We start from the raw sequence: 19,963 nt of genomic DNA on the forward strand, positions 1-19,963 counted from the left end.
ACTCAGAGCCATGAAACTCCCACGATAGTTGAAGAAACCATCTTGTAGCAAAGAAAACATGCTGCGTGGCTCATTATTCATCCTTCATTATTCGGTGGGACCCAGGCTTTAGAGCAAAAGGATAGGTTTGATATTGGTCTATAGTTTTTCAGTAAACGTACAAGTTTTTCTGTGATGCCGTATTTGGTTAGACTCTCTCTCAGATTGTTCTGTCTGAGTTATTTTCATTAATTACTTCATCCAAACCATCAACATGTCTATTAGACCCCATTCCTACCAGGCTGCTCAAGGAAGCCCTACCATTATTAATGCTTCGATCTTAAATATAATCAATCTATCTTTATTAGTTGGCTATGTACCACAGGCTTTAAGGTGGCAGTAATTAAACCAGTACTTAAAAAGCCATCACTTGACCCAGCTATCTTAGCTAATTATAGGCCAATCTCCAACCTTCCTTTTCTCTCAAAAATTCTTGAAAGGGTAGTTGTTAAACAGCTAACTGATCATCTGCAGAGGAATGGTCTATTTTAAGAGTTTCAGTCAGGTTTTAGAATTCATCATAGTACAGAAACAGCATGATCTTCTTATGGCCTCAGACAGTGGACTCATCTCTGTGCTTGTTCTGTTAGACCTCAGTGCTGCTTTTGATACTGTTGACCATAAAATTTTATTACAGAGATTAGAGCATGCCATAGGTATTAAAGGCACTGCGCTGCGGTGGTTTGAATCATATTTATCTAATAGATTACAATTTGTTCATGTAAATGGGGAATCTTCTTCACAGACTAAGGTTTAATTATGGAGTTCCACAAGGTTCTGTGCTACGACCAATTTATTCACTTTATACATGCTTCCCTTAGGCAGTATTATTAGATGGCATTGCTTAAATTTTCATTGTTACGCAGATGATACCCAGCTTTATCTATCCATGAAGCCAGAGGACACACACCAATTAGCTAAACTGCAGGATTGTCTTACAGACATAAGGACATGGATGACCTCTAATTTCCTGCTTTTAAACTCAGATAAAACTGAAGTTATTGTACTTGGCCCCACAAATCTTAGAAACATGGTGTCTAACCAGATCCTTACTCTGGATGGCATTACCCTGACCTCTAGTAATACTGTGAGAAATCTTGGAGTCATTTTGATCAGGATATGTCATTCAAAGCGCATATTAAACAAATATGTAAGACTGCTTTTTTGCATTTACGCAATATCTCTAAAATTAGAAAGGTCTTGTCTCAGAGTGATGCTGAAAAACTAATTCATGCATTTATTTCCTCTAGGCTGGACTATTGTAATTCATTATTATCAGGTTGTCCTAAAAGTTCCCTGAAAAGCCTTCAGTTAATTCAAAATGCTGCAGCTAGAGTACTGACGGGGACTAGAAGGAGAGAGCATATCTCACCCATATTGGCCTCTCTTCATTGGCTTCCTGTTAATTCTAGAATAGAATTTAAAATTCTTCTTCTTACTTATAAGGTTTTGAATAGTCAGGTCCCTTCTTATCTTAGGGACCTCATAGTACCATATCACCCCAATAGAGCGCTTCGCTCTCAGACTGCAGGCTTACTTGTAGTTCCTAGGGTTTGTAAGAGTAGAATGGGAGGCAGAGCCTTCAGCTTTCAGGCTCCTCTCCTGTGGAACCAGCTCCCAATTCGGATCAGGGAGACAGACACCCTCTCTACTTTTAAGATTAGGCTTAAAACTTTCCTTTTTGCTAAAGCTTATAGTTAGGGCTGGATCGGGTGACCCTGAACCATCCCTTAGTTATCAGTCAGTCAATTTTTTTATATAGCGCCAAATCACAACAAACAGTTGCCCCAAGGCGCTTTATATTGTAAGGCAAGGCCATACAATAATTATGTAAAACCCCAACGGTCAAAACGACCCCCTGTGAGCAAGCACTTGGCTACAGTGGGAAGGAAAAACTCCCTTTTAACAGGAAGAAACCTCCAGCAGAACCAGGCTCAGGGAGGGGCAGTCTTCTGCTGGGACTGGTTGGGGCTGAGGGAGAGAACCAGGAAAAAGACATGCTGTGGAGGGGAGCAGAGATCGATCACTAATGATTAAATGCAGAGTGGTGCATACAGAGCAAAAAGAGAAAGAAACAGTGCATCATGGGAACCCCCCAGCAGTCTACGTCTATAGCAGCATAACTAAGGAATGGTTCAGGGTCACCTGATCCAGCCCTAACTATAAGCTTTAGCAAAAAAGGAAAGTTTTAAGCCTAATCTTAAAAGTAGAGAGGGTGTCTGTCTCCCTGATCTGAATTGGGAGCTGGTTCCACAGGAGAGGAGCCTGAAAGCTGAAGGCTCTGCCTCCCATTCTACTCTTACAAACCCTAGGAACTACAAGTAAGCCTGCAGTCTGAGAGCGAAGCGCTCTATTGGGGTGATATGGTACTACGAGGTCCCTAAGATAAGATGGGACCTGATTATTCAAAACCTTATAAGTAAGAAGAAGAATTTAAATTCTATTCTAGAATTAACAGGAAGCCAATGAAGAGAGGCCAATATGGGTGAGATATGCTCTCTCCTTCTAGTCCCCATCAGTACTCTAGCTGCAGCATTTTGAATTAACTGAAGGCTTTTTAGGGAACTTTTAGGACAACCTGATAATACTGAATTACAATAGTCCAGCCTAGAGGAAATAAATGCATGAATTAGTTTTTCAGCATCACTCTGAGACAAGACCTTTCTGATTTTAGAGATATTGCGTAATGCAAAAAAGCAGTCCTACATATTTGTTTAATATGCGCTTTGAATGACATATCCTGATCAAAAATGACTCCAAGATTTCTCACAGTATTACTAGAGGTCAGGGTAATGCCATCCAGAGTAAGGATCTGGTTAGACACCATGTTTCTAAGATCATGTGCTGCTATAGGCTTAGACTGCTGGGGGGTTCCCATAATGCATTGAGTGTTTCTTTCTCTTTTTGCTCTGTATGCACCACTCTGCATTTAATCATTAGTGATTGATCTCTGCTCCCCTCCACAGCATGTCTTTTTCCTGGTTCTCTCCCTCAGCCCCAACCAGTCCCAGCAGAAGACTGCCCCTCCCTGAGCCTGGTTCTGCTGGAGGTTTCTTCCTGTTAAAAGGGAGTTTTTCCTTCCCACTGTTGCCAAGTGCTTGCTCACAGGGGGTCGTTTTGACCGTTGGGGTTTTTCTGTAATTATTGTGTGGCTTTGCCTTACAATATAAAGCGCCTTGGGGCAACTGTTTGTTGTGATTTGGCGCTATATAAATAAAATTGATTTGATTGATTTAAACCAGATTCCAGGTTAGGTTTCTTAAGGACTGGTTTAATCCCTGCCGTTTTTAAACACTTAGGAACAGAACCAGAGGGTAATGACAGATTAATAGGTTGAGGGGGCAAAGATAATTATGTTCAATATATTACAGAGGTCTTTGCACAGGTTTACACTGGATGCACTTCCTGACATAACTGGATGTGGAGAACATTACATGGAGAAATGTGACAGGGTTTCAACTGGGAACTTTCCACACTGAAACAAAGTGCACTAACCACTTGGCCACCACCCCTGCCTTTCTGTTCAAATCAGTTGAATAGCTGTGAAAACACTTAGAATTGAGACATTTTGAAATGTTGAACATTTAAATATCACACAAGAAAATGTAAGTGATGGATTTAAAAAGTGACTTTGGATAATATGAACCCTTCAGTATTTATTTTATTGGAACCAAGACCATTTCTAAATATGTCCATTGAACATTCCACTCTGGATGAAAACATATTTTAAACCAGTAAGAAGACTGTTTGGCTGAAAATTAACAATTATTAAAGCTGAACAAATAATTCACCACAAAATGTTGGTTCACACATGAAACCTCCACATTTGAGATACAATGACAGTTATTAAAGCAAGGTACTTTGATATGAAAAGTATTTAACAGGTATTTCCTCTGTGTGTTGCTGAGCAGTCAGAAACATTGAGTCTCTTTTATGGCTCATGTCAGAGAGCAACATAAAGCTAGTCCATGCACTGTAGATGTGCTGATAGCGTAATTTTTCCTTGGCAGTACTGTATTTCCAAAAATTACTTCTGGCGCTGTTGCTGAAAGTGTCCAATGGCACAGATATTCTTAACAGTTATTGTGCTCAAAAATAGTCTTTATTTACGGACCAAGTCAGTGATGTCAATACAAAAAGGCTCAAAGTGTGATTTAATCTAGATGAATTTTTTTATTTGTGCTGTAATTAATTACTTTGAATGAACACGTTATTTTGAAAGTCTCTCTCTCTCCCCCTCTCTTTTTTTGGAAGGTAGTGTGAACATTGTAGTATGGTACATAATGTTCGTTTGTCAATTGAGGAATTTTTCCATTTTTTGAAAGTCTAAAGCCCCCGTCACACATAGCAAGAATGTGCAGGAACCAGCCCGACACGGCAAATATTGCATAATCTGACGCAGTCAGGAGGAAAAGAGATGTGGTAAGCAGTGTCAGAATGCATCCGGATTACCACGTCCACACTTGCAAGATGGCATCCAAAGCGCATGTACACAACAGGTAGATGACACAGACTGCTGTCAGATGGCCATAAAAGGTGCTGAAGACTGTCCGATGTCTGGATGGCAAACATGGGCCCAGAGTGGGAGGCAGCGCTGTGTTCCTCACGTGTGGGAGTGCGGAGCGTGCGTGTTTGTGTGGCACAAGTGCACTCCGAACACACGCGTGGGGCTGCAATTATCACTCAGATGTGTGTATGTGTGTATGCATAACGCTGCATGAGCCACTAAGTGCACGCGTGCGCCACTGGACAGCTTCGCTGAAAGTTTGCTGGCAGTGTGCCATGCTGTCCCATGCAGCAGACGGAGCCTTTCCAGGGAACTTTAATTTCTTTTTTTCTTTTTTGCTCACTTCAGCAGCACAACACAACTCTGGACACCGCGATGGTTGGATTATCACATGGGATTTATTTTTTTAATTTGGCTGAGAGGATTTTAATGACAGGCAGCGGTCTGGCTCCATGTCCGCGCTGTGAAATACTCCTGGACTGCTGTTGGAGGTGAGATTCATGATCATTAATGCTGTAATGGCCTGGCACAACAGTTCCATGTCATATCTCCTACAGAGTTAGAAGTTGATCATTTATTACAGCGTGAGATCAGTTCAGCTCTGAGCCTGACGCATGCAGTGACACGTTACTATGCACCACGGAGAGGCACAGCTGCCCGTGTTATATACAGGTATGATGCAGACAATAGTCACGTTAATTATGTCGCCCATGGGAAGGAATGGACAAATACCTGTACTGTAAGATCTATTGTGGATATAACAGCCTGTTCTGATTTGCGGCGGTGTGCGCACAGTAGCGCATGATGCTTTCGGTTTGATAGCTGCTGTTCACATTCATTGTACATGATAATAAGTCATAATTATTATTATGATGAAGCGTACCACATACATTTCAACAGTTCCTTTGCGCTGTGGGGGCGGGGGAGTGGTGGACATTATTATATGTGGCACATGCAGGTCATACTGGCAGACTTTGCTGTGCCAGATCCAACTCGAGGTTCCCTTGTATGCGCTCAAATCATTTCGGATCCTGTTTTGCCACCATCGGAATATGTAAATTGTGGTCACATGGTCCTCACCTTGCATGTGGACTGCCATCGACTAGGTGTCCCATCTCGACGGTGCCCGGAGGGTTTTGAACATGTGCATCACACTTGGGGTCACCGGCTGATTTTGACCAACTGTGTGGACTTCTTCAGATGCCTGTCAGAAGGTTTTGTTACTGAAATCTGACACTTTTCGGATGTGCGCCATTCTGCGTGATTCTGGCTATGTGTGACGGGGGTATAAATTTGGTGATATTTTCTGTTCTGTTAAGGGGGTGTTATTGTGAAACCCATGATCTGTTTGGCTGAAGATAACAGCAGAGCAGTACAGTATGGTGTCCTATGTGTGTAATTGGTGTCAAAAGGTGAAATGTTCCTTGCTTAAGAACTTGAGTGTTGTATTGCATTTGATACTGTTCCTTTCCAAAGTATAAGTGATGTCTATTATAGCTGTAAATGGTTATCTGTGTTTATGAAACTGCTGATTTTGAGAAGGGCATTAAATGATTATTGTTGAATTGTAGTAATTTTCCGACTGTTCATTTGAATGTCTGTACTGGACTAGGCAGGGAAATCTATTGGCACACGAGCCACACCAAGAATTTTTTTCACCATCCGCCACTGGTAAAAACCAACACACAAGTTACTTTAACATATGTGTTTGGTTTTTACAAATTAATGTGTATTTGTAAATATGGCATTTTTTTCATTTGTAAAAAACAGGCATTTGCAAAACTGAAAATTCTGTTTGTGAAGTGTAATTCACAATGAATAGTGATCAATGTTGGTTACTATTCACACTCCCATCCAGTAAATGGAAGTGTTCTATGCATTTTGATGGGCGGTGTGGGGGTGTGTGTGAAAGACTCATTTGAATTTCCCATAATGCCTTTTGGCGTGTGTGTGTCTGTTAACGCTCAAACCTTCAGAATTAGCACATTACTTTAAAAGATAGTAAGTAAGTAAGTAAGTAAGCTTTATTTATAAAGCGCCTTTCACAGACCAGGGTCACAAAGCGCTGCACATGGCATACAAAAATAATCTAAAAATAACATACGAAAACAATAAAATACAATATTAGGCTAAAAAGCTAACTTAAAGAAATGCGTCTTTAGTTGCCTTCTAAAAGTATCTATACAATCCAGAGAACGAAGGGCACAGGGAAGATATGTGCGATATTTTCAATTTGTAAAAATGACAGAGTTACCATTAATGTCGATAAACTGTCCGGAATTAGTTGTTTATAAGTGAAAACATGAATGGAAAGCGCTTTGCGTTTCATGTCTCCTGCCCACTGTCTGTGTCATTGCATGTGTTAAGTAAATGACACTTTTTTTTTTGGTAACGGCAGCCGGCCCACCTCCTTCTGCTGGGGGAGGGCTGAACTCATAGCAGTCTGACTGTTGCAAAACACACAACAGACAGGAACTAACATGTGTGATTTTTAGGGTTAACGCTCTATAATAACATTCCAGAGGGAATACTGTGACACATTCAGCCTAGTTGGAGCTCAGTCTTCATGTATTCAATGAAAAAATGCAAGAATAAGCCAATAATAATGTGACTGTCAGTCATGGTGCCTGTGTTTGTATGAAGAGTTATTAATGTGTGTGTTATGTGTGTCCTGTCAGCAGCAGTCCATTACAATATGTCTACTGAGTGCAGCCATCTTTGGTGCGCTGGGATCATCTTTTCTTTATGGTTACAACCTCTCAGTGGTCAACGCTCCTGTTCGGGTAGGTCACTCTGCAGTACACATCATATGGTGCATTTTTTACTTTGTGTGTACAGGTATGTGTGTCTGCACAAAGTACAAAGCTTAACATAAGGTTTATATGAATATATGTGTGCCAAGTTTGGTGGAAATTGGTATAAAAATTCCATTTTTGTGCCTTGATGCCAATGAAGTTGACCATGACCAAAAATAAACCCTTGAAGGGCAATTCTAGGGTAAACTGTTGCGAATACTGTATACTTTGAGACCGGTCACGGAAGTGTACAAAGTAATCCTGGTCTATCATCGGGTGGTCACTAACAGCCTAAATATAAATTCTTATGATTTCAGTGTGACATGTCCTTTTAATATTAACTCAGTGTGTGAATGGTTTTAATATTTGAAACAGTCTGAAATGTTCGCATGAGAACTGCAGCTTTTGCTTTAGCTGTTGAGCCATTCAATGTACAGCAGCGAGTTAGCGCCTCGTTTTTGTAACCGGTTCATAACTTTGGGATGACAGCTGAAGGGTGCCAAAAAAAATGATATGGGTCGGTAATTTTGGTACCCATCAAGATGTGGAAATGCACACAATGGCATGCTGTACTGTACCGTACCGACCTGTATCACTCATTGGAAATGGAGCTAAAGATGGCACATTGATCACATAACCTCTGTTGTGGAAGTAAACATTCCTCATAACATATTTGAATGTTGTGTACAATAAGGCTCTGTACAATAAGACATGGATTGAGAGATATGGGCACCCTGTTGGAGGAGAGCTAGGCTCCATCCTGTGGTCCATCACAGTGTCCATATTTTCTATTGGAGGCCTTCTTGGAACATTGTGCGCCACGTTCATCCTCAAAGTACTGGGAAGGTGAGTCAACCTACAGTATATCCAGTGTTTATTTAAGCATTATTATTTTATTTTTTTTTGCAATTCAGGTTTTTTGACTTTTCCAAATTATAAACCTTGTGACACAATATAAGTCAAAGAAAAACTGTGAACCAAGCATACTGTCAAACCCACTAGCACTGGCACTAGGTTGTATAGAGGAGGATTTTCTTAAAAAGGTGTGGTTTGGTGGCTTTCCTCACTCTTCTCTTTTTTGCACAGTAACTCAGTTTTTGAGAACTGTCTATTCCACACAGATTTACTATAGAGCACCATACTGTTTGTATTTCTTCATAATTTATGTAAATCAATTATGAAGAATTATGAGTCAAAATCACTTATGAATAGAAAGTCCAAGACATATTCAGTGACTTGGAAATGTTCATGTATCTATCCCCTTACTTGGAGAAAACTGGCATTAAAACTGATTATTTACAGGTATTATACCAAAGGGGCTCATTACTTATGCAGCCCTTCATCTTGGCTTTTATATTTTAAATTAATTTATGAGATTTGCTTTCAGTTTGAGTTTAAGGAAGATAATTTAGACATTTTTATTTTTTGTATTTCAAATGGCATCTATATTATAATAGCCAAGTGGCCTCTGTGTGTGTGTGTGTGTGTGTGTGTGTGTGTGTGTGTGTGTGTGTGTGTGTGTGTGTGTGTGTGTGTGTGTGTGTGTGTGTGTGTGTATGGCTTCGATCATGCAAAAACCGGGGAGCGCTGACATTTGCTGTTTGGCATGCCTATGTATTTCGGGTCAAGGATGTACAGTCTGTAAGAAATGGTGCAGTTCAGTGCTGGGTCTGTTCAGTCATCGCCATATTCACTATCCCATCCGGGAATCGACCAAGAGACCATCTTCCTTGTCACCAAGGGATTGCCACAATGATGACAAGTTTTGTTTACAAAATAATTTAATGACAATATTGTCTAAGATTTCTTTGTGTGTGAGCTAATACTCACTAAATAACCTCACAGTTTTATCAGCTATATTATTTTCCACCTCTAGGTTAGGGCCCTGTCCCACTGGCGTTTAGGAGGATTTGCGTATGGATTGCGCACAAAATTGGCCCATATTCACCAAACATCCGCAATATCAGTGTAACATGCCTGTATGAGTCGGCCGTCATCCGAACATGCCCATGATCATCCGCAGAGGCATGCATGTCCGCAGCCAGGATTTTTGAGCTGTTCAAAAATCTGAAAGCGGATAACATCCACCTCACATACTCCATATATACTCAATTCATACACAATACATACTCACTCTATGCACTGTATATCTGCCGTTAACTGCTGATATCCGCAACTGACGGGGATTTGCGGCTTGACAGCGGACTGAGACAGTGTGTAAAACAGATATATATCGTGCCCATCATGTCCACATCACAAAGTAAAATATGTTGTAGCGACTGCATACAGATCAGCCACGAATAAAGCATTTTTGTTACATCTGCTTTGCAGCTGATTTGCGGACAATCTGTGAATGCATAACAAACACGTCACGTAAACCCAAAGTACTATATGTGGCAGAAAGTGACATACCTGCCAGTCAGTGCCGGTCCAGGCTGTGTAAATCCACAAAGACGTAATAGCTGCTGCAATCCAGGACTTTTATTTAACACCAACAAAAGGAAGAGTTGCTGTTTATCCACAACTCATGCTGAAGCCTGTTTTCTGTGATGCTCTCAAAAAAAAAAAAAAAAAAATACACTGTCTCACACCCCAGGCTTCCCTCCTCCCACTCCCCAAACTCATGAACAGTTAACCCTCGCATGACAACATGAACATTAACTCTGTGATCAGCTTGTCCAAGTCCAGCAAATACTCCAGAGGCTGTATTTTTGGTGTAAATAGTGATGCCAATGGCCCGAGTGAGCTTCTTTTATGACCGCAATGCAGATGCCGTGCACGTGCAACATGTGCCGATGCATTCATAATACACCCGTAATACTGCTGTGATAATCTCAATGTGTCGGATCAGTTTCCTCATTACATGCGTTATATAACCATGATTGTTCATCATATATTCGCTATGTATTATTAATATATCCGTGATTCATACTGGGACATTTTGTTGGGAAAGTGTCGTGACACGGACCCACAACAGGGGGTGTAAATGAACGGACAATGATAGAGTCAAAAATGAACACTTTTACTGTTGTGAATGAGCACAACCACAATACAACAGATTACAGAATGTAAGACAATAGTCAATCACAAAGGTGACGTGTGGGCAGGCTCGAGGATAGAAGACGTCTGTCCTGAGAAGAACCGGAACCACATGATTTCCTCCGCCACTGAACCTGGAGAATACTGGAGCCACCAAGTCCCGAGTCCCCAGGTGGCCACCGTCTCCGAGCATCGGATCTGGTACTGCTGGCGAGGAGCAGAAACAATCAAAGGTGGGTGTGTGCACCCCCAGTAATAATAAATGGTGGGAATTCCACCTCCACCTCTCATCCACACGTGCAGCTTCTGTCACAAAGCACTTATCTGGCGGGGTGTGAAGCGGAGCTGTCGCCGGTCACGCCAATCTCCAGACAATGCACTCCACAGGAAAAACAGCTGCAAAAATGAGTTCAGACTAAACACAGTTAGTTATACGGCTGAGAATATTACCTCTACTGGTAGATGATATCTCGGCAACAAGGTGGAGATGAAGTCCGGTTTTTATGGAGGAGAATGATGAAGTGTAGATGGGTGACAGCTGTCATGAGATGATGAGTAACAGCTGTCACCCCCGGCTGTGTCCGTGGCGGCAGCGCCCTCTCGAGCCTGAAGCCCGCACTCCAGGCAGGGCACCATCTGGTGGTGGTGGGCCAGCAGTACCTCCTCTTCTGGCGGCCCACACAACAGGACCCCCCCCTCAACGGGCGCCTCCTGGCGCCCGACCAGGCTTGTCCGGGTGGTGGCGGTAGAAATCGGCCCAGAGGGCCGGATCCAGGATGAAGCTCCTCTTCACCCAGGAGCGTTCTTCGGGTCCATACCCCTCCCAGTCCACTAGATACTGAAACCCCCGGCCCATCCGACGGACGTCCAGGAGCCGGCACACGGTCCAAGCCGGCTCCCCGTCAATGATCCGGGCAGGAGGCGGCGCCGGACCGGGAGCACAGAGGGGTGAGGTGTGGTGTGGTTTGATTCTGGAAACATGGAACACGGGGTGGATCCGCAGTGAAGCTGGGAGTTGGAGCTTCACTGCGGCCGGGCTGAGGACCTTGAGGATCTTGAAGGGGCCAATGTACCTGCCCTTCAATTTCGGGGAGTCCACTTGTAAGGGAATGTCCTTCGTAGACAACCACACCTCCTGCCCGGGCTGGTATGCAGGGGCCGGGGTCTGCCAGCGGTCCGCATGGGCCTTAGCCCTCGTCCGGGCCTTCAACAAGGCAGAACGGGCGGTGCGCCACACCCGACGGCACCTCCGCAGGTGGGCCTGGACCAAGGGCACACCGATCTCTCCCTCCACCACGGGAAACAGAGGGGCTGGTACCCCAGACACACCTCAAATGGGGAGAGGCCGGTGGCAGAAGACACCTGACTGTTATGGGCATACTCGATCCAGGCCAGATGGTTACTCCAGGTCGTCGGATGCGCGGATGTCACACAGCGAAGGGTCTGTTCCAGCTCTTGGTTGGCCCGTTCTACCTGTCCGTTCGTCTGTGGGTGGTACCCGGACGAGAGGCTCACGGTGGCCCCCAGTTCTCTGCAGAAACTCCTCCAGACTTGAGAGGAAAACTGGGGACCACTGAGACAATGTCAGTTGGTATCCCATGCAGACGGACGACGTGGTGGACCAGGAGGTCAGCAGCCTCCTGGGCAGTAGGGAGCTTCGGGAGGCCATGAAGTGGGCCGCCTTGGAGAATCGGTGACTATCGTGAGGATGGTGGTGTTGCCCTGGGACGGCGGGAGGCCGGTGACGAAATCCAGGCCGATATGGGACCGGGGCGATGAGGCACTGACAGCGGCTGGAGAAGCCCTTGGGTCTTCTTGTGCTCGGCTTTGCCCCTGGCACAGGTGGTGCAGGCCTGGATATACTCCCGGACGTCGGCCTCCATGGACGCCCACCAGAAGCGCTGCCGGATAACTGCCACGGTCCTTCGCACCCCCGGATGACAGGAGAGCTTGGAACCATGACAGAAATCGAGAACTGCAGCTCTAGCCTCTGGTGGGACGTAAAGTCTGTTCCTCGGACCAGTTCCGGGGTCCGGGGTCCGGGCTCCGTTCCAGGGCCTCCCGGACGGTCTTCTCAACATCCCAGGTGAGGGTTGCCACGATAGTGGACTCAGGAATGATGGACTCCGGTGGATCCGACAGCTCAGTTTTGACTTCATCTTCGTGCACCCGGGACAAGGCATCTGATCTCTGGTTCTTGGTCCCGGGGCGGTAAGTGATTTGGAAGTCAAAACGACCGAAGAACAGTGACCAGTGGGCTTGCCTGCAGTTCAGCCGCTTGGCAGTCCTGATATACTCCAGGTTCCGATGGTCAGTGAAAACCGTGAATGGCACAGACGCTCCCTCCAACAGGTGTCTCCACTCCTCAAGAGCCTCTTTCACCGCAAGGAGTTCTCGATTGCTGACGTCATAGTTCCGTTTGGCCGGGGTCAACCTGTAGGAAAAATAGGCACATGGGTGAAGAACCTTATCGGTCTCTCTGCTCTGGGAAAGCACGGCTCCTATCCCTGAGTCAGAGGCGTCCACTTCAACCACGAACTGGCGACTAGGGTCGGGCTGCACCAGAACTGGTGCAGTCGAGAACCGTCGTTTCAACTCCTTGAACGCGGCTTCACACCGATCCGACCAGGTGAAGGGGACTTTTGGAGAGGTCAGGGCTGTCAGGGGGCTAACTACCTGACTGTACCCCTTAATGAACCTCCTGTACAAATTTGCAAAGCCGAGGAACTGTTGCAGCTTCCTGCAGCTTGTTGGTTGGGGCCACTCTCTCACCGCCGCAACCTTGGCCGGATCAGGGGCAACGGAGTTGGAGGAGATGATAAACCCCAGGAAGGACAAAGAGGTGCGGTGGAACTCGCACTTCTCGCCCTTCACAAATAGCCGGTTCTCCAACAACCGCTGCAGGACCTGACGTACATGCTGGACATGAGTCTCAGGGTCCGGAGAAAAGATGAGTATATCGTCCAGATATACGAAGACGAATCGGTGCAGGAAGTCCCGCAAGACGTCATTTACCAAAGCTTGGAACATCGCGGGGACGTTAGTGAGGCCGAACAGCATGACCAGGTACTCGAAGTGACCTAACGGGGTGTTAAATGCCGTCTTCCACTCGTCTTCCTTCCGGACCCGAACCAGGTGATACGCATTCCTAAGATCCAACTTTGTAAATATTTTGGCTCCATGCAGGGGGGTGAACACGGAATCTAACAACGGCAACGGGTATTGGTTGCGAACCGTAATCTCATTCAGCCCCCTGTAATCAATGCATGGACGGAGTCCGCCATCTTTCTTGCCCACAAAAAAGAAACCTGCACCCACCGGGGAGGTGGAATTCCGGATCAGCCCAGCAGCTAATGAGTCCAGGATGTAGGTCTCCATTGATTCTCGCTCAGGTCGTGAGAGGTTGTACAGCCTGCTGGACGGGAACTCCACGCCTGGAATCAAATCAATGGCACAATCGTACAAACGGTGCGGGGGAAGGGTGAGTGCCAGATCCTTGCTGAAGACATCAGCAAGATCGTGGTACTCAACCAGCACCACTGTCAGATTGGGAGGGACTTTGACCTCCTCCTTAGCATGTAAACCGGGAGGAACCAAGGATCCTAAACACACCTGATGGCAGGTTTCGCTCCACTGAACCACCACCCCAGACGGCCAATCAATCCGGGGATTGTGTTTCAACATCCAAGGGAAGCCCAAAATCATGCGGGAGGTAGAAGGAGTCACAAAAAACTCGATCTCCTCCCAATGATTTCCAGACACCACCAGAGTTACTGGTTGTGTCTTGTGCGTGATTAAAGGGAGAAGGGTGCCATCTAGTGCCCGCACCTGCAATGGTGAAGGGAGCACCACCAGAGGGAGCCCTACCTCCCTAGCCCATCTGCTGTCTAGCAGATTCCCTTCCGACCCCGTGTCCACCAGTGCTGGGGCTTGAAGGGTTAAATCCCCGCTCAGGATTGTAACTGGGAGTCGTGTGGCAATACGTGTGTGTCTCACGTGAATGTTATGACCCCCACCCCTTAGCCCAGTCTCTAAGGGCGAGTGTTGTCGTTTTGGCCGTTTGGGGCAGTTTTTCTGTATGTTCTCTTTTGAGCTGCAGAGAAAACACTCCCCGCGGACCAGCCTCCTCATTCTGTCATCTGTTCTCATTTTGGCCCTGTGCGTTTCTCTAGCAACGTCAGCAGGGGAAGCTGTTGCCACATGGAGCGCTGCGGCTGTGGAGCGTGGGGAGGGCGGAACCCTTTCGGAACCGGAAGGGAGAGGGACGGCGCGTACCCGGCCACGTCCTTCGTCTCGCTCCCGACGGCGTTCCTCCAACCGATTGTCTAACCGTGTAACGAGATTGATAAGCCCATCTAAATCTCACGGTTCGTCCTTAGCCACCAGGTGCTCCTTCAGGACCGACAACAGTCCGTTTATGAAGGCGGCGCGGCGCGCAGCGTCATTCCAGCCGGACCTCGCAGCCACGATGCGGAAGTCGACTGCATAAGCGGCTGCGCTCCGGCGCCCCTGTCTCATTGACAGCAGCACAGTTGAAGCTGTTTCTCCTCTATTAGGGTGATCAAAAACTGTTTTGAACTCCCTCACAAACCCAGCATACGTGTGAAGGAGCCGTGAATTTTGCTCCCAGAGCGCTGTAGCCCAGGCGCGTGCCTCACCTCGGAGCAAGTTAATGACATAAGCCACCTTACTGGCGTCAGACGCGTACATTACGGGACGTTGTGCAAAGACGAGCGAACACTGCATAAGAAAGTCCATGCACGTCTCCACACAACCCCCGTACGGCTCTGGGGGGCTTATGTATGCTTCAGGGGATGGTGGGGGGGGGGGTCGTTGAACGACCAGTGGAACGTCTGTATTCTGCACTGGGTCGGCAGGAGGAGGAGCTGCAGCAACGCCCTGAGCGCGCGCTTCCACCTGTGCGGTGAGAGCCTCCATCCTGCGATTAAGGATGACGTTTTGCTCGGTCATCTAATCCAACCGAGCAGTAAAGGTGGTGAGGATTTGCTGCAACTCACCAAACACGCCTCCTGCAGATGCCCGTGCACCCTGCTCTTCCACTGGCTGTTCAACGGCTGGGTGACTCCCCTCGGGATCCATGACGCTGGCTGAGATATCCTGTTGGGAAAGTGTTGTGACACGGACCCACAACAGGGGGCGTAAATGAACGGACAATGATAGAGTCAAAAATGAACACTTTTACTGTTGTGAATGAGCACAACCACAATACAATAGATTACAGAATGTAAGACGATAGTCAATCACAAAGGTGACGTGTGGGCAGGCTCGAGGATAGAAGACGTCTGTCCTGAGAAGAACCGGAACCACACGATTTCCTCCGCCACTGAACCTGGAGAATACTGGAGCGGCCAAGTCCCGAGTCCCCAGGTGGCCACCGTCTCCGAGCGTCGGATCTGGTACTGCTGGCGAGGAGCAGAAACAATCAAAGGTGGGTGTGTGCACACCTAGTAATAACAAATGGTGGGAATTCCACCTCCACCTCTCATCCACACGTGCAGCTTCTGTCACAAAGCACTTATCTGGCGGGGTGTGAAGCGGAGCTGTCGCCGGTCACGCCAATCTCCAGACAATGCACTCCACAGGAAAAACAGCTGCAAAAATGAGTTCAGACTAAACACAGTTAGTTATACGGCTGAGAATATTACCTCTACTGATAGATGATATCTTGGCAACGAGGTAGAGATGAAGTCTGGTTTTTATGGAGGAGAATGATGAAGTGTAGATGGGTGACAGCTGTCATAGAAGATGATGAGTAACAGCTATCACCCCCGGCTGTGTCCGTGGCGGCAGCGCCTTCTCGATCCTGAAGCCCGCACTCCAGGCAGGGCGCCATCTGGTGGTGGTGGGCCAGCAGTACCTCCTCTTCTGGCGGCCCACACAACACATTTGTCATTTTTGGCCATTTTTGTTGCAGACGACAACGAACACCCGCAATTTGTATACTCAATTCATGCGCAATTAATCCTCTCCCCAGTGGGACAAGGCCCTTAGTCACATGGCCGTTAAGGATCACTGTCCATTTCTTTCTGGTGCACATTATTTTATCTGCTGTATGAAACTGTTGATGAGTTTGCATTTGTCGCCTTTTTGGTAGTTTAGTTGGAAATACTTGCAATCAGTTAATTATAGTAAAAGTCAGTGCCTTTGGCTGCTCCCTTGTTTTCACTCAGGGTCGCCACAGCAGATCCAATGTCAGTCTGCATGTTGAATTGGTACAAGTTTTATGCCAGCTGCCCTTCCTGACACAACTCCATATTACATGGAGAAATGTGGCAGGGGCATGGTTTGAACCAGGAACCTTCAGCACTGAAACTAAGTGCACTAACCACTTGACCACCACCCCTGTACAATCTGTTCATTATACTCACCTGCTTCTCTAATTGTACTGGAGATGTATAAAGAGCACCACAGAGTAACATTTGGTTTTCCCCTTTATCCTGGTTTGTTCTGTGAATTAATCGGCTCCCACATTAAATACTAACAGCGAAGAAATGTGATTGGGGCATATGGTTTATGTTTGGGAAGGTCTTAACCATAAAACACCCTCATGCAGCATTTGCATTCCACATTCTCACGAAGATTTACGTATGTAGGCTTGTTATTCTGCAGCTCACAATTTTGGAGCAAATTATTTACGGACACTGAGCCATTTAAAATAAAATAATATTTTTCATGCAGCTTCATTTGACAGCGTCCAAGGACATTTTTCTTTTTGATAAAACGTTTCCAATGAAGGCATTGGCATATCTGATTCAGATCCAGCAGTACTAATTTTAGAGCTCATTGTACACTTTGAGAGCCAGTCTTGTAGAATGTCTGATAGGATTTTCAGGTCTGACGGAAGGAATGCAAATCTGTACTCCTCTCTGTCCCACAGAACGATGCATCACCAATCTCTGCAGTACTCTGAAATAATCAATGTATAATATAATTTATTACCCACTAATGACCAGGGTGTTGGCTCTTGGAGAAGGAGATGACTGATGGATCTTTTATTCGCAGTCACTTAAGTAAACTGCAATACCCTTAAGATTCACCTTGGATCTCTCAGCATAGTCAGTGTTGATTAAGCAGAATTGTATTATTCATTCTGTGTGTGTGTGTGTGTGGTGTGTGTGTGTGTGAGAGTGTATGCTTGTGTGTGGGTGTATATATATATATATATATATATATATATATCTATATATAAGCATCCAGCCCCTCTCCAGGAGTTGCGTACTTATTGCTCCCCAGCTCAGTCGCCAAGTGTTGGAGTTCACTCCAGTGAACGAGAGGGTCGCGTCCCTACGCCTTTGGGTCGGGGACAGGTCTCTCACCATTGTCTCAGCCTACGGGCCGAGCAGCAGAGTAGAGTACCCGACCTTCCTGGAGTCCCTGGGAGGGGTACTAGATAGCGCTCCGACTGGGGACTCCATTGTTCTCCTGGGGGATTTCAACACCCACGTGGGCGGCGACAGTGAGACCTGGAGGGGGGTGATCGGGAAGCACGGCCTCCCCGATCTGAACCCGAGTGGTGTTCAGTTGTTGGACTTCTGTGCTAGTCACAGTTTGTCCATCACGAACACCATGTTCGGGCACAAGGGTGTCCATAAGTGCACGTGGCACCAGGACACCCTGAGCCGGAGGTCGATGATCGACTTTGTAGTCGTATCATCTGACCTTCGGCCACGTGTCTCTGACACTCGAGTGAAGAGAGGGGCAGAGCTGTCGACCGATCACCACCTGGTGGTGAGTTGGATCCGCTGGGAGGGTAGGAAGCCGGTAAGACCTGGCAGGCCCAAATGTATCGTGAGGGTCTGCTGGGAACGACTGGCGGAACCCTCTGTCAGCGAGGTCTTCAACTCCCACTTCCGGGAGAGCTTCTCCCAGATCCCGGGAGAGGTTGGAGACATGGAGTCCGAGTGGACCATGTTCTCCACCTCCATTGTCGATGCGGCTGCTCGTAGCTGTGGTCGCAAGGTCTCTGGTGCCTGTCGCGGCGGCAATCCCCGAACCCGGTGGTGGACACCGGAAATAAGGGATGCCATCAAGCTGAAGAAGGAGTCCTACTTATCTTTGTTGGTAGGTGGGACCCCAGAGGCAGCTGACAGGTACCGGCAGGCCAAGCGTGCCGCAGCCCGTGCGGTCGCAGAGGCAAAAACTCGGGTCTGGGAGGAGTTCGGGGAGGCTATGGAGGAGGACTATCGGTCGGCCTCGAAGAGATTCTGGCAAACCGTCCGACGCCTCAGGAGGCGGAAGCAGCTGTTGACCCTGACTGGGGATGTTGTCGGGCAGTGGAAGGAGTACTTCGAGGATCTCCTCAATCCCATCGTCACGTCTTCCGAAGAGGAAGCACAGACTGGGGACTCGGAGGCGGATTCATCCATTACCCAGGCCGAAGTCACCGAGGTGGTTAGAAAGCTCCTCGGTGGCAAGGCTCCTGGGGTGGATGAAATCCGTCCTGAGTACCTTAAGTCTCTGGATGTTGTGGGACTGTCTTGGCTGACACACCTCTGCAACATCGCGTGGCGATTGGGGACAGTGCCTCTGGATTGGCAGATCGGGGTGGTGGTCCCTCTGTTTAAGAAGGGGGACCGGAGGGTGTGTTCCAACTATAGGGGCATCACACTCCTCAGCCTCCCCGGTAAGGTCTATTCCAGAGTACTGAAGAGGAGAATTAGACCGATGGTTGAACCTCGGATTCAGGAGGAGCAGTGTGGTTTTCGTCCTGGTCGCGGCACACTGGACCAGCTCTACACACTCCATCGGGTGCTCGAGGGTTCATGGGAGTTTGCCCAACCAGTCCACATGTGTTTTGTGGATCTGGAAAAGGCATTCGACCTTGTCCCTCGGGGCACCCTATGGGGAGTGCTCCGGGAGTACAGGGTCCGGGGTCCTTTGCTAAGGGCTATCCGGTCCCTGTACGACCGCAGCAGGAGCTTGGTTCGCATTGCCGGTAGTAAGTCAAACCTGTTTCCAGTGCACGTTGGCCTCCGCCAGGGCTGCCCTTTGTCACCGGTTCTGTTCATTATTTTTATGGACAGAATTTCTAGGCGCAGCCAGGGTGTAGAGGGGGTCTGGTTTGGGAATCACAGAATCTCGTCTCTGCTGTTTGCGGACGATGTGGTTCTGTTGGCTTCGTCAAATCAGGACCTTCAGCGTGCTCTGGGGCGGTTTGCAGCCGAGTGTGAAGCATCCGGGATGAAAATCAGCACCTCCAAATCCGAGGCCATGGTTCTCGACCGGAAAAAGGTGCTTTGCCCTCTTCAGGTCAGTGGAGTGTCCTTGCCTCAAGTGGAGGAGTTTAAGTATCTCGGGGTCTTGTTCACGAGTGAGGGACGGATGGAACGTGAGATCGATAGACGGATCGGTGCAGCATCTGCAGTGATGCGGTCGCTGTATTGGACCGTCGTGGTGAAGAGAGAGCTGAGTAGGGGGGCAAAGCTCTCGATTTACCGATCGATCTACGTTCCGATCCTCACCTATGGTCATGAGATTTGGCTCATGACCTAAAGAACGAGATCGCGAGTACAAGCGGCTGAGATGAGTTTCCTCCGCAGGGTGGCTGGGCGCTCCCTTTGAG

At 47.2% G+C, this 19,963-nt stretch overlaps 1 protein-coding gene across 1 annotated transcript in view; it reads left to right on the top strand.

Moving 5' to 3' along the window:
- LOC117507295 (solute carrier family 2, facilitated glucose transporter member 9-like) overlaps positions 1–19,963 on the top strand; it is a 389,118-nt gene that overhangs the window by 14,043 nt on the left and 355,112 nt on the right. The window contains exons 2-3 of the mRNA XM_034167137.1: positions 7,228–7,327; positions 8,025–8,187. Coding sequence (XP_034023028.1) covers positions 7,228–7,327; positions 8,025–8,187 — 263 coding nt within the window. The remainder of the gene's footprint in view (positions 1–7,227; positions 7,328–8,024; positions 8,188–19,963) is intronic.

Source organism: Thalassophryne amazonica, chromosome 3, assembly GCF_902500255.1.
Source record: "Thalassophryne amazonica chromosome 3, fThaAma1.1, whole genome shotgun sequence".
Lineage (NCBI taxonomy): Eukaryota > Metazoa > Chordata > Actinopteri > Batrachoidiformes > Batrachoididae > Thalassophryne > Thalassophryne amazonica.